The 14,536-nt window shown below is 42.6% G+C and overlaps 1 protein-coding gene across 50 annotated transcripts in view; it reads left to right on the forward strand.

The window, feature by feature from the left end:
* Nucleotides 1–4,614: 4,614 nt before the first annotated feature.
* Nucleotides 4,615–14,536, forward strand: part of LOC137219987 (uncharacterized) — a 134,821-nt gene continuing 124,899 nt past the window's right edge. For 30 of the 50 annotated variants that reach the window (XR_010941353.1, XR_010941367.1, XR_010941364.1 and 27 more), the window contains exons 1-5: nt 4,626–4,751; nt 5,431–5,494; nt 7,626–7,867; nt 9,708–9,922; nt 12,344–12,405. Coding sequence is in view for 8 of the 50 variants with exons in the window: in XM_067729426.1 (XP_067585527.1) it covers nt 9,904–9,922; nt 12,344–12,405 (81 nt within the window). In the remaining 42 variants the exon portion in view is untranslated. Of the gene's footprint in view, nt 4,752–5,430; nt 5,495–7,625; nt 7,868–9,707; nt 9,923–11,836; nt 11,886–12,343; nt 12,406–14,536 lie in introns of all 50 variants that reach the window. The other 20 variants (XR_010941369.1, XR_010941368.1, XM_067729419.1 and 17 more) reach the window with 9 other exon arrangements.

The following is a 14,536-nucleotide window of genomic DNA, read 5'->3' on the forward strand; positions in this document are numbered from 1 at the left end:
CTCCCCGCGCTCTTTATCCTGAAGGCTGGCTTGGACTCCAGGGGTGCGGGGTCTGGTCAGCCTTCGGTCATTTCCACCCTGGAGATCCTGCCGAGTCCCTCCCACCTCACCCGAGGAGGTACTTTCCCTGCTTGATTCATTTCCCTTCCATCTCTCCCCTGTCCGCGCTCCACTCCATTCGGCTTGACATTCTGGATTTATGGCCCCATTGACAAGAAACAGTCTCCGAAAAACAAGGTGATGATTTAAATGGGTTTTCATTAGAGTGAAATATGGTTCCAAAACAGGCTTGTAAAAGTGCCGGGCTCCTGTGAGAGCCACTTAGGCGCAAGGAATATGGAAGATGAGAAGACGCCTAGAAACTAGGCATTTCTCAACTCCCCAGCTTCCCTGCCCCAAGCCGCCCGACAAGCTGCAGCTGCCTTGGAAAATTTCGAGAAGAGCTTAGGGAGGCAGTTCTTAAACCGAAGGCTAGGTCTTCACCTACATTTGGACGTGAATTGCCCATTTCGCTCGGGTTGGATTTCCCGACCTGTAACCTGTCTCTGCGAGGGCATGGGGCGGAAGGCGTGGGGACTGTCCTCAAGCGGGGAGAAGCCACCGGCAGACGTGCCCCCAGGTGATTTGCTCTGGGCAGTTGTTTGCACCGTCTAAACTGCCTTTGCGATCCGGCCACTGGCAGGAGCCGGGCGATCAGCTTTCTACTCCTGCCAGCTCAGAGCCCGGAGGTGAGCTCATGCTAACTGCGAAACACAGTCGCTTTTTCTGCACCCACCCTGTGCCCATCCTTTCCCACGACCTCCCTAACGCAGCCCCCAACCCCAGTCCTGGGTTTTGAGGACGATTCTCAGAGCCAGACAAGAAGGCGCCTGGAGGGAGGCAGTAGGGTGCGCTGAGCAAGGCCGGGCGGTCCTCTAGCTCCGGGTGCAGGCGGGCAACGGCGGAAGATGCGAGGACGGCGGATCGGGCCCGCTGAGCGGTGGGCGGTGCTGCAGTGCTCTCTCACCGCCTGCTCCCGCAGCCTCGGCCCCACGGCTCCTGTGCCGCCCTGGGGTATAGATGGATGGCTTCTGGATGAAGAAATTGAGTTTCAGGGTCTGCGTGACTATGGGTTCTCTTGTTTCTCTGTCTTTCTTCCTGTGTGTCTCTCTCCTTGTGTCTCTTTCTCCCTGCTTTTTTTTTTTTTTTTTTTTGTCTCTCTGTTTTTATGTTCTCCCTTTCAATTTCTGCCTCTCTTTTCCTTCTCTACCCCTATCTCCAAGTTTTTTGTTCACCTCTGTCTTGAAGTGATCCTTTCCTAATGCACAGCTCTCTCCCTGCCTGGTAGGACCCAAGCTCAGTTAGTCCCTTCTCCAGATGTTCTGGCTGACCCTTATGCTCCCCGTAGCTAAAAAGTTGGCTCCCTCTCAAGTGCCTTTCCTGAAGCATGTTGGGTTTCTGGAGGGGACTCCTTGTGAGATTCAAGCTGTCACTACATCAGCACCCAGGGGTATGAAGTTTGTGTTTGTGCCAGAAGGAGGGGTGCCTGTCTAAAGCTGCAGCCTGGTATGGCCCCTCTGAGCCTCTGAGCGTCCCTAGCACCTGTTGAGTATGCCACCTCTAGATGTTTGCAAGGCCAAAAGTGCTTCTGGGCAGCCTTCACTTTGAGGTAATGCTTTCAGGAAGAGCCTGGGTTGTTGTAAGCAAAACCCAGAAGCACTTCCTTTACCTCTGAGCTTAAACTAGAGAACCTGAGGAGGCAGCGCTGCAGGGAAGATGAGGCCAGAGGTCACCTGAGAACCACAGGGGCAACTCACAGTATTTTTACTGAAGCTCTGGGGGTTGAAGGCACATTTGCTGTTTGACATTTTAAAAATTATTTTGGTGCCTTCACTTGGAGCTTGGGAGCTTGCAGATGGGCCTGCCTGTCGAAAAAAGAGTGAAATCTTAAAGTCAAGAGAGAGCTTGCCGACTAGGCTGAAGGATTGTGTTTGCTGAAAAAGATTCCAGGGGGAGCTGATTCCTTCTCTGGTGCGTGGATCTGAGGCACTTGCAAGAAAAGAGAACGCTTGCCTTATGCTTAGTTCCCCCGTTCCCTGGGCTGGGAAGGAAAGGAACTGAATGCCAGCATTAGCAGTGTGCGTTGGGACCAAAACCATTCAGAGAAAACACTGTCATTTTCCTCTAGTTTGCAAATTGCAGCTATTCATGTTGGAATGAACAGCTGAGGGAAAAGAGCCCCCAGTTTTCACCTGCATTTATTGAGAAGAGGCTGGTAGTAGGAGGGATGCACCAACTTGTAGCTTGTGCTGCAAGCTGGATATAAGCTTGGTGTGAGCATCCTGGTTAACCACTGCCCATGTTCAAATATACAGAGATAGATTCCAACAATCTCTTCCAGTAGCCTTATTTTTGCGTGTGATCTTAGAAGCTCCTGGCATGTAAGTCCAGTCCCCAGCTTCCCAGCCTCTGTAAACCTGCAAAATGAATAGAGAGAATAGTGGGACACAGACCCATTGTTCAAAGACACAGTCACTTTAGGGAAAGAGGAAAAGAACGGGTAGGTGAATCTTCTCTGGGATTGCAGGGTTCAGCTCAATGAAGACTGTCCTGTATAAAAGAAACTCCTCTAAATGGTTGAATTCTTAGCTCTCCAGAGATTTGAGTTTTCTTTTCCCCAGTCCCTGTGGGTTGCTGTGGGGAATGTGCCAAACCTATCATTTGAGATAAAAATTTATGGTGAGGTAAGCTTCTAGGCTGGGGGAAGGAAGACTTAGTGACTGAAATGGGGGATGCTAAGCACTGGGGGGCAGGAAGGAACAAGGAGCTAGTAATGGATGTAACAAATGCTGCAGCTGCCGGCAAAGCCTGGATTGAACTTCCTTCCTGAAAATGAGGACCCGGGCAAGAATGACCACTCAGATGTAAACAGTGTCTCTGACTGGGAATTCTCATCTGCCTGCCGGTGGGCCAGAGCTGAGCAAGTCCTTTCTCTCCTCTGTATGCACACTGAATTGGTTAGTAAGTGACATGTCAGAGGACAGGAATCATATTCAGTGGATCTTTCAAATCCAGGAGTTTGAGGCTAATGAAATTAGTGTGTGGCCAGGGCTCTGCCAACTAGAATTAAGTCACTGCAGCCACCCTGCAATGCATTTTCAGCCTGAAGGGAGCATCAGGGAGGAATTTCGGGAGATTTGTTTCTGAGCCTGTACAAAATAATACTCTCCTAATGCTAAGAAAGATTAAATGTAAATTAATATTGACTACGAGTAACGTATTTAAAAAATAATCGCCGAGTGGGGGATGGCTTAAAGTGGAGAGATTATATAATATGGTGTCCAAAGAATAAACCTCCTCTGACCACTGTTTCATGGGCTATAAGTAAGATCTATTACAATGGAAAGTAATGGGAACGTTTTTATTCAAGGCTTCTCTGCTATTGACTTGAGAGCAAACACTCAGAGTATAAATTACTCTTGCTATGTGCTGACTCTGAATGAACAATATTTCATGTGCAGTGACATGGTCTAAGCTATAGACTTGGAATTGAATGGCATCTGTTTCCATTGTTTTGTTCTCTCGAGAGCAACTAATAGAAAAAAGTGGTCAATTTGACCCTTGTGGGAGCGTGTTGCAAATCTAAACCTGTGTCCCTCATACCATAAATGAAATACATTTGTAAATTTGTAAGTGTTTTCCTTCTGTTCATTGATGCTTGAGTATAATCTCAAACTTTGGGAGCAACATTTTATACATAAGTACTTGGTTTTCTTCCTTTCTTCTTTCTCTTTCTCCTCTCTCTCTCTCTCTCTTTCTCCATCTTATGTAATTGGATAGAACTGGGCACCTAGGATGATGTGGTGTTACTATAGTGGGATTTAAAAAAAAAAAAAAACAACTCTAATTTACCCTCTTAAAAATTTCATAAATACAGGTGTCAGTGTCATTTGGAATAGTCTCTATAACAATTTCTGTCTCCACATTTACTGTGTTTCAGCAAATTTACCTAACAGATGGTGAGTGGGCAATTTTTAAAGGGGCATTTCTTAAAAGAGCGGAGAGGGAAGGAATAGAGACAGGCACATACTATATTTGAAGTTACCTCCACGTGTATTTTATGTATGTATACCCATACAATTAAGAAGTCTTGGATGTTTTATCTTCAAGAATAATTCAGATAATGGATTACTTGAGTATCATAAACATTTAGGGTTTAACAGATTTGTTACATATAGACGTTGTATCATGGATTTAAAAGACCATAGCCAGCGGGCAGCGGCGGGCGGAGCGACGGAGGGGTGGCGCGGGCTGGGCGGCTGGTGCGGGGGTCCGTGCTTCTTCGCGGTGGAGGGCTGGGGTTCGCCGGAGACGCCGGGTTGCTCCGCGTTGCCAGGTTACCGAGCGCGTGCCCCGCGCCCGCTCTTCCGCCCGGACCGCCCTCGGCGCCGCCTGAGCCGCGGTGCGGGCTGCGCGGGGCGCCGCTTCCGCGGAAGCCTGGGTCGGGCGCTGCGTGCGGGACTCTCGTCGCTCGTGGACGGGGCGCGAGCGCGCGGGGGACGTAGGACGCCGACCTGGGCCTCCCCGGCGCTCCGGCTCCGCTCAGGGCGCCCGCTCAGGGGCCTCCGGCGCGAGGCCCCCTATGTGGTCAAGATGGCGGCGCCCAGGCGGGCCGCGCCGAGGTGAGCTGGAGCCGGGCCCGGAGAGGGGCTTGTCTGCCACGCCGAGGACTTGGACCCCGGGCTGGTCTCCCGTCTCCCGGGGAGCGGCGGGTGAGTGGGCGCGGCCGCGCGTAGGTCCCTCTCGTGGGGTGGTCAGCTCTCCGTGCGTCCGCAGGCTTCTGTCGTCTGATAGTCAGATCTGGGGTGGCCCAGGTTGGAGGCGAGGGTGCTTGATTGGGGAAACCTGAGGGGTTTAAGGACTCTATTGGGATCGTTTCAGACCCCAGCAAGAAGCTGAGCAAGTTTCCTCCTGACTCTCTTCCCGGCTAAGTTTTCTCCCTTCTCTGAAGGCGCCAGCTTTTCTGAATCACCTTGTTACCCGGGGGGATACAGTTGGTGGTTCTGACCGTGGAACGTAGGACCCGGCGCGGGGAAGCCTGAGCTGGTTCTAGTTACTTTGTTTGCAAAGCACTTGTCTTGTCTTTGGAATCTTTGTGTATGTAACCAACGTTGGGAAGAGCCAGCGTTTTCTCCTCCAAAACACTGCGAGGGGTAACTTTATACGTAAGAAACAAGTGGGCGTTCACATCCATCTCTTTTCCAACCACTGAGTTTTGGTTGTGTTTCCTTTCTTTAAGTTTGTCTCGTTCTGAAGTGATAACAAAAAAAACAAACAAAAAAAAGACCATAGCCAATTACACAAAGTATACTCTAGTCTCAGTCCTGCCATTAGTAAATATATATGTTCAATGTGCTTAATTAAAAAGAAGACAATAACATATTTTTACAGGTTAATTATCTGAGAAGAGTATTGTGCCAGCACACTTGATACTACAGTATTTCATGTTTGACAGGTAATCTTCTTTCAATTATATTTACTGCTAAATGTTTCTTGGATCAAGCTATTAAATTACAAGGTCAAAAGTAAAATGATATGAAATTACAATGATAAAGGGACACATATCCCACTTTATGAGAATAGAAGTTCTAATTTCTTTTCAATACTACTAGTAGTGACCACAGTACTAATTTGAGCCCTTACTATGAGCCACTGTGCCCATATACATTTAGTTCTTACAGTAGTTCTGCAAAGGGCATATAATAATCCACACTGTAAAGCTGAAGAAAGTGCTTCTCATAGCTGAAAGTCACATAGCTGGTGAGTGGCAAAGTCTAGATTCAAACTTAAGTCGTCTGACAATGCCCAGGTTGTTGACCACTATGTACACTGCTCAGTTGTTGCACCAATAAAGAAGTGCTTGAAATAATTATAGATTTGCCTACCCTGAAACTGCAGTGATTTAAAGACATCAAAGTTGCCAGTTGCTTAACCACATCTACTTACAGTAAGAAATTACATTTTATTTCATTTCTAAAACAAGATTAATTCTGCAGGCCCATCGAAACTTGAGCACACAAATCCTACCTGCAAATGAAAGATGCTTGTTTTCCATTATTCAACAGATGGCCCTGTACAGAGGCAATAAATATATAGTAGAATTTTCATTCAAATAAATGAGAAGAGAGGTTTCTTCTTGTCCTGATTCAGTGCCCATCATTATGGATTATGATGGCTCTTCCCAAACTTTACTTCAGTCACTCCACTCTTTCTACAAAACTCCAGTAATGGAATCCATCATTCAGATATATGTGCAAAGCGAAAGGACTGTATTAATACAGTTGCTGAAAGTCACGTTGATAGAGCACAGGAAATACATCCTAATAAATGCAACATTAATGTTTGTGTGGGCCTTGGAGTGAGGGGTAGAAGAATTTTCAGTTTAATGGAACATTTTGCCTCTTGCTATGAAAGTGTGGCTTAATAGTCTTGTAATTGGTCATTTACAGAATCCTCCATCTCTGGGTTTCATGCTTTCTTTACTCTGCAGCTGTTGATTCCTTCTCTTGTTCTGGATGGAGGATAGCAACGAAGCCACTTCAAAGGGCTCAGCCTGCCTTTTTGTGTTATTGTTTAGATGAAGATATTTCCATTTATTAAAGCACCCTATTTAAACATTTTTATCATGTTTCAAACTTGACTGTGTTCTGAAGGTATGAGCACAGGCAGACATAATGGGGGATGTTTTCCAGGAGAGAACATACCCTTATCAAAGGAATTATCAGAATTTTCATGTATGGATTGAGAATCAAATTCTGGAGTTAGATCTGAATTTAAATTCATACTCACAACTTATTACCAGTCTCATCTTGATCAAACGGTTACCACACTTCTCATCAATTTCCTTATCTTTGAAAGCGGAATAAGAGAAGTATGCCTGGTGGAGTTACACATAAAGCTCATCTGATAGAATATTCATAAGGATTTTGCACAAAATATACATGGAAATATTTTAGCACCGAGTTTAGCATGCGATTCGTCTTCAATACATTTAAGAGCTATTATTTTATTATTATTATGCTATCATTAAATATCACTATTACTTAAATGTCATTATTGCTAAAATTGCTGTAAAACTACCGCAATAACACATGATGAATTCCCCTCTTCTGTTTCCTTTGTTTAAATGGAAAATATGTATATAAATCTAGACAGAGAACACTTTAGTGATCCTATTCAGTGGAGTGAGAATTTCCATGGCACTGATTAAAACAAATCCTGAATTGCATGGACTTAAGATAGCAGAGAGGGGCTTCCCTGGTGGCGCAGTGGTTGAGAGTTTGTGAGCTGATCTGGGAAGATCCCACATGCTGCGGAGCGGCTGGGCCTGTGAGCCATGGCTGCTGAGCCTGCGCGTCCGGAGCCTGTGCTCTGCAACGGGAGAGGCCGCAACAGTGAGAGGCCTGGGTACCGCAAAGAAAAAAAAAAAAAAAAAAAAAAAAGATAGCAGAGCGGCTAAGAGATTTGAAGTTAGACATCCCCAAGTGTGAATTCTACTGTGACCCTCTTCTAGCTCTAGAACCTTGAAGAAGTTGCTTAAACTTTCTGAGCTTTACTACTAGTTTCCTCATCTGTATCTTTTTCAGGACTGTTTATCAAGCATCTTCCTGTTCTCTATGCTTGGACGTATCAATGAATAAATTAGACAAGAGCCTTTGCCTGCGTGCTCCTTCTTGCGTGCTTTCTCCCTCCTTACACTCTCGTGTGGAAACGGATGTTATAAATAAATTCTATGCTTTGTCACAAGTTGATGGGTGCTACGGGATAAGGAAAAGGATGTGAAGCTCCCTGAAGAGGCTTGGGTTGGGAGTGCTGGAGGAGTGTACAGGTAGGTTCTAATTTTAAATAGGGTAGTCAGGGTGGATTTTATAAGTTGACATTTGAGCAAAGACTTGAAGTGAGGGAGCTGTCAGAATGTATGATGGGGAGACCACTCCCTGGGAGCAAGAATAACCAGTCCCAAAACTCTAAGGCAGAAATATGCCGGGCAGCTTGGAGGAATATCAAGGAGGCCACCCTGGCTGACTTAGCCAGTGGGGAGGAAGAGACAGCAGGAGGGCTGGAGGTCGGATATGTGATGGGATGGATTGGGTAAGTCCTGGGAGGCCATCACATGCATTGTGTCTTTTACTCTAAATGTAGGCAGCCAGGGGCAGGATTTTAGCCAAGGTGTGGCATGAACTGTCTCTTGTTTGAAAAGCGCAACTCTATCTGTGGCCTTGAGGATGTGGGGAGAGAGTGGAGTCAGGGAGAATCTCGGGAGGTGGCTACAGGATCCTCGAGGTCTATGTTGGTGGCCTGCACCAGGCTGCTAGCGGCTGGTAATTCTCAGAAGTGGCACATTGGGAAGGTTGTGACAGCATTTCGTGGTAGATTGAATGCAAGAATGGAAAGGAAGAGGGGGTCAAGGGTGAATTCGAGATTTAGGGCCTGGGGAACTGGAAAGGTGTGGTTACTGTCGCCTAAGATGGAAAAAGTTTGGGGTAGAGCATGTTTGGGGGATTAAAGACCAGTTTTGGAGGTTTAAGATTTGAGATGTTTTCGTGACGTCCAAGTAGAGATGCTGAGTACACAGTTGGATACACAAGTCTGCAGTTCTGAAGAAAGGTCTAAACTAGAGATACACTTTAATTCAATGGAGATATTAAGAATAATTACATGGAAGCGCTATTTTAAAGATAAAATGAAGTAATGCAATTAGCACTCTGTCTTCTCAAAACATTTAATAACTGTTAGCTAAAATAATTACCTGAAATGAAAAAATACCTATAGTTTGTTTTGTTGTTTGCAGTAAAAGTGAATAAAATGTCACAATTATTTTAATAGTATTTGTGACACAGTAGTTTTAGTTAAGACACCATGACTACAAACATTTACAGTAAACCTTTCAGTCTGCTACTTTTCACTCTGATAGGGTACTTGGAACCATATTTTGTAAGGTTTAAGTTAGTTGTCATAGGGTACCTCTTTAATTAGAAGTAATTCTGAACTGTCTAGTTCCATGCAGTTTTATATACATATATGTATAATTATTATTTTATGATTTATCAAACTCAGTTGAAAATTTGCATCAGTGATATACATTAGAATTTAAGCATTTACCCAGGTATTCAAGGAAAAAAATGTACTTGTCTTGTAATTTCCATAGGGGTACTTACTTTCACATCTTCCCTTCACTTTGCAATTGAAAACATGGCAGGGGAAGTATTATCTTACTGGTCTTTGAGTTTCCCTTAGCTATCTGCAAGTCCTTAAACAGCCTTTGTGGCTTAACCAAAATTCTCTTCCATCTTCATTCCGCTAACAGATATTGGTCTAAGCATGTACTTATACTAAAAAATGCATGACCACGTTGTCTCTACACATCTATAATTTTATGATAACACTATCATTATGTAAGCTGTACTTTAATTGTAATTATAACAGATTTTATGTCAACACACATCCATTTCTAGTGTTCATCTGGTGTTCAAGGGGAGAGCAGCATGTCGTAAATTTTATCAAAATATAACATCTGAAGAATAGAACAGAGGGTAATTGTGTAATTCTGTATTCACTCTAATTAAGTTCAGTGGAGTTGGCATAATAGAATTAAGATGGAAAAAAAAAAAGACATCGAGGTACCATGGCTCCCTCTCCTAACACACCCTTTTCGTATCCGAGAGCAGAGACTCAGCACCTTTCTGTACAGAAATGGAGACAGGAAGAGGCCAGAGGATGAATGACAGGCACGAATGAGGTGGAACTTTGAAGAGCAACATGGAAATGAAATACTTCTTTTGTATTTGGTAGGTGGGGAAAGTGTACCAGCGTGTATGCCTACTGGGACCACGTTTTCCAGAACAGTTAAGCCCAGTGTCAACTATGCTGTCCCACCTTCCTCGTAAGTAGGAACATACTGTTACTTGAATCTTTGCTTCCTGTTTCTTGATACCTGGTTGAGAAGATTATCACAGGAACTGCATCTTCTTAGCAAATACACTGTTTTGAAATGATTGACACTTACTGAAGAGTGGCAACTCCAAGCTTGCTCTCTCTTGATCTTGGACTATTTAAGTCTGGAGTGCAGGAGTGGGTTATGGGGAAAGACCATTGGAATTCTTATGTCTTCAGCATAATGGTTATAGCATAATGGTTAGGAGTGTAGGTGCTGGTTCAAATCTCTGCTTTCCACTGGCTAACCATATGAGCTTGGGCAATTTACCTGATTACCTGAACCTCAATACTCCTGCCTATAAAATGATGTTAATAATATTTCATCCCCATAGACTTGTTTTCAATGTTAAAATGAAGTCACTTACACCAAGCACTTAATACAGTGCCTAGAGCATAGTAAAGTCTATTATTATTACTATTACTACTACTACTACTATTATTATTATTACTGTCACGATGCCAGGTGCTATTTTTCCTATGCCTTATTCCATTATCTTCTGCCCTGTCCCCCCATTTCTGTCTTGTTTCTGTACAAGGGTAGGTTTGTCACAGAGCATTTTCTTTCCCTAGTGTCTGACTCTTAGTCATCAAGGTGACTGGTCCACGACCTGGCATTCATTGCTGCTCATTGAAGCAACCCATTTTGAGAAGGGGAGTTGGATATTGATGCCAAGTTGGGTCAAGGAGAGAGAATTTTCTCTCTTCTGCACTCAGCTAAGTGAAATATTCAGGCCTCAGGAGGAGAATCAGGCAAAGGGCAACATGCTTAATTTCATACCTTAGTGATTAAGAACAAGTCAGACAGGCTGGATTTGAACTCATTTCCATCATGTACTGACAACAGGATCTTAGGTGCTTTTGTAACCCGTCTGAGGCTCAGTCAACATCTGAAAGAGACGAATAACATTATCAGGACCTAGCATATAGCCTCGTTGTAATAAGTGAGTAAATCCTTTTAAAACGTTCAGCACGTTGTTTGGCATATAAACACTTAATAAAATTTAGCTTCTTTGACTACTACCGCTGCTAATATTATTAAGTAGCTGAGCAGATCCGAGGCCCATTTTTTTCTTAGGTTGCACATAATCATTTGGACAACCAGCTCACATTGATCAACCGTTGCTTATATATAAACCCCCATGAACCCAAAGGTGCTTTAACTCTCTCCCAGTCAGAGCCTGTTCTGGGGGCAGAAGCAGCACCGGCACTACCCCCGTCATCTTTGCCTTTATTGTCACTACACTCACCTGCCGTACTGAGCACTTTCTGTTTGCCAGGCGCCAAATTTAGCCCTGCGTATGCACTATATCATGTAGTTCTCACACTCAGGTGGGAGACATTATCATCATCCCCAATTTTCAGATAAAGACGCCGAGGTGTTGGAAAGGTAAGAAACTTGACCCACAGCAAGAGATGGAGCCGGAGTATTCAAACCCTTCTCTCTGACCTCAAGAACCCTTAAATATTAGCATACTACTACATGACATCCTGGTAAGAAAATCTGCTTCCAGCCACTCTGGTGAGAGTAGAAATGATTCTCAGTCCCCACATTCCTCTATTGCCCATGCCACCCTAGCCTCAGGACTAGGGGGGAAAGGAAGTGATCTCTTCAAAGAGCAGCCAAAGGGAACCTACTCCCTTCTGCCTTTTCGTAATCAACTAACCAATATTTTATTTCCTTCTTAAGAGTCCCCACATGTTCCTTTTGGTACTTAGCTTGGCCTTTTAGAATTCTGACATTCTGTACATGACTCATCCACTGTATTTCATGTTAATTTATTGAGGTCAAGTATAGGGTCTTACTCATCCTGAAGTCCAGTTATCCCCTGTCACATCTAACTCTGTTCTTTTCTTCTTGTAGGACATCTGCAGGTATTTATTTGAATTTTGTTGAATTGTTCTCATCAATAGTACATTAGAAGTTATACAGAAAGTGCCTTCTTATAAGGAAAACCATCTAAATAGATTTCTAGCTCTTTACTTTTTATAGCACTATTGTAGAGATTATAGATCTCCAGGTAATATTTTTTAGATTGAGTTCTTCATATCATCTTATTTTTACATATAATGATAAATCTGAATTTTCTCTATCAAACCTCCGAGACTTCACTGGCTTGTAACTTAGCTTGTTGATTATGTGTTGTTGACTTTTCCATTTACAATGATATTTGATCCTGGTAAGGATGGGGCTGGGTGGGAAGGTACATCTTAGGGCCATAAATTGGTTTTGTAGAGAACTAACGTAAAGATCTAAAGTCTCATATTTCTGCAGAACTCGTGAATCATTTTATTATAATTCCATTCATTCAGGGAGTATAAAACCATTTTCAAATTGTTATTCCTAATTTGTTCATCTTCTCTTCCTTAGTCTTAGTGAGAAGAGAGCAGGCTGAATGGAAGAAAGTCATTATGACCACTGGGGCCACTAAGGTAGGCATCAGTCCCAGAGTTTTGTTTTCGTCTCTCCGCTATTAATATTGGCTAATGTCTTGAGTGCTTACTTGGTGCAAATTACTTAGCCGACCATGGCAAATGGGTTGTGTCATTTCATCCCCTGATAGTCATACAATTAATGTATGTATTATTATGATATCCCATAATGCATACATGGAACAGAGCCTCAGAAGTAGTTATTTGCTCACGAAAATATGGTAGATGTGGAATTTGGACTCAGGTCTGATAGACTCCTAAATCACTCCTAGTGATTTTTACCACTAAATTAAAGTTGTATACCTCTGGAGAGTAGAAAGTTTCTAAAATTTCCTCAACTCTAACGTTTTATAATTAAATTTTTGTCTGATGGCAAGCTTAACAGTTAAGATGGGTAGGAAGGAATGCCAGCCGTTGAATGGAATTTCCCTCAAATAAGCCTGTTTTATGACACCAGTTCACTCATTCATTCACTCAGCATGTATTGAATGTTTGCTCTGTGCAAAGGCATTTTAGGCATCACAGTGGAGTGAGCGCCCCTTCCATAGACTCTCCTGCAGCACTCAGAGAAGTCTTGGACTGGTTTGCCTGTTATGGAATGGGGCTTGGTGATAGAAGCCTGGTTTGTCCTCCACTGATAAAACTAAGACATACTCATATTAGTTTATAGGCGTCTTGAAGCCGTGGGATAGTAACACACATGAATCTTACCATTTTTGCCTGGGATTAATGATATAAAGGCTTTGGATTTTGGTATGGAAAATGGGTGCAATTATGGGCGTGTTGGTTCTACATATATATGGACATCACGTGTCATCAGCCTGCAGCTACCTGCCATTCCTCACTACTCCTTCTTTTCACAAACCAAACAAGTACCTTCTTATCTCTCCTGTGGATAAGCTCTTGACAGTGGCACTAGGGCCTCCCTCAATAAGTACATCATTGGCTAAACCAGTGGTTTCTCAGATATGCTCATTGAACAACCCTTAAGGTGGATTGACATTCCACTGCCTAGAATAGAATATGGTGTTCTTTAGGAATCGGGGGGAAAAAATAGGCCACCAGATGTACTTTCTTTAATTTAAATTGTATATCTATCTATCTATCTATATATATATGAACAATTGTTATATATGTGTATGTATACTTGTTCATATATATGAATGATTTAAAATTGAAGAGATATATATATACACACACATATATATGTATGTATATTTAAATTTTGGCTTCTGTTAGCAAGTAGTAAATTAAATTATTAGCAGATCCATACTGCAGGGAAATAACCAATCAGATTTCATTCAATAGCTTGCTTTTTTGTAGATTTATGGTTGTGATTTTATATTTGCAGGTATGTTCGCTGAAGAAAATATTTCTACCACTTTACACAAAATTAAATTCATTTAATACCAATGCGGCATGTCTCAAGTGTCTTAATACAGTTTTAGTCTTTAATCGCATCAGAAGTATGAAATTAGAAACATACCCCAAAATCATTTGAAGATATAATTACTTTCATTTCCCTTATACTTTTGAGACTTTTGAAAAATAAGTATTTAGTTGTACTTATCTCTTTCCGTCTAAGGATAGCAAACACTGAAACACAGTTCTTTTTAAAAGTCAATATTAAAAATATATTGTCCAAGATGATAAAGCAATTATATTCCAATAAAGATGTTAAAAAAAAAATATATTGTCCAAGATGATCAAAACTAAGGAAGTGGCAAAGAAATTCAAAAATTTAAACTTTCAAAGGGTGCTTTTTTTGTGAATGTGTAGTACTTGTTCTTCTGAAGGAATTAATCTTTTTAAAAATTTAATTAACTTATTTTTTATTGAAGTATACTTGGTTTACAGCGTTGTGTTAATTACTGCTGTACAGCAAAGTGACTCTGTTATACATATGTATAGACATTCTTTTTCATATTCTTTTCCATTATGGTTTATCACAGGATATTGAATATAGTTCCCTGTGCTATATAGTAGGACCTTGTTGTTTAGCCAGTCTATATATACCAGTTTGCATCTGCTAATCCCAAACTCCCAGTTCATCCCTCTCCCACCTGCTTCCCCCTTGGCAGCCACCAGTCTATTCTCTATGCCTCTGATTCTGTTTCTGTTTCATAGATAG

This window comes from Pseudorca crassidens, chromosome 2 (assembly GCF_039906515.1).
Source record: "Pseudorca crassidens isolate mPseCra1 chromosome 2, mPseCra1.hap1, whole genome shotgun sequence".
In the NCBI taxonomy this organism is placed as follows: domain Eukaryota; kingdom Metazoa; phylum Chordata; class Mammalia; order Artiodactyla; family Delphinidae; genus Pseudorca; species Pseudorca crassidens.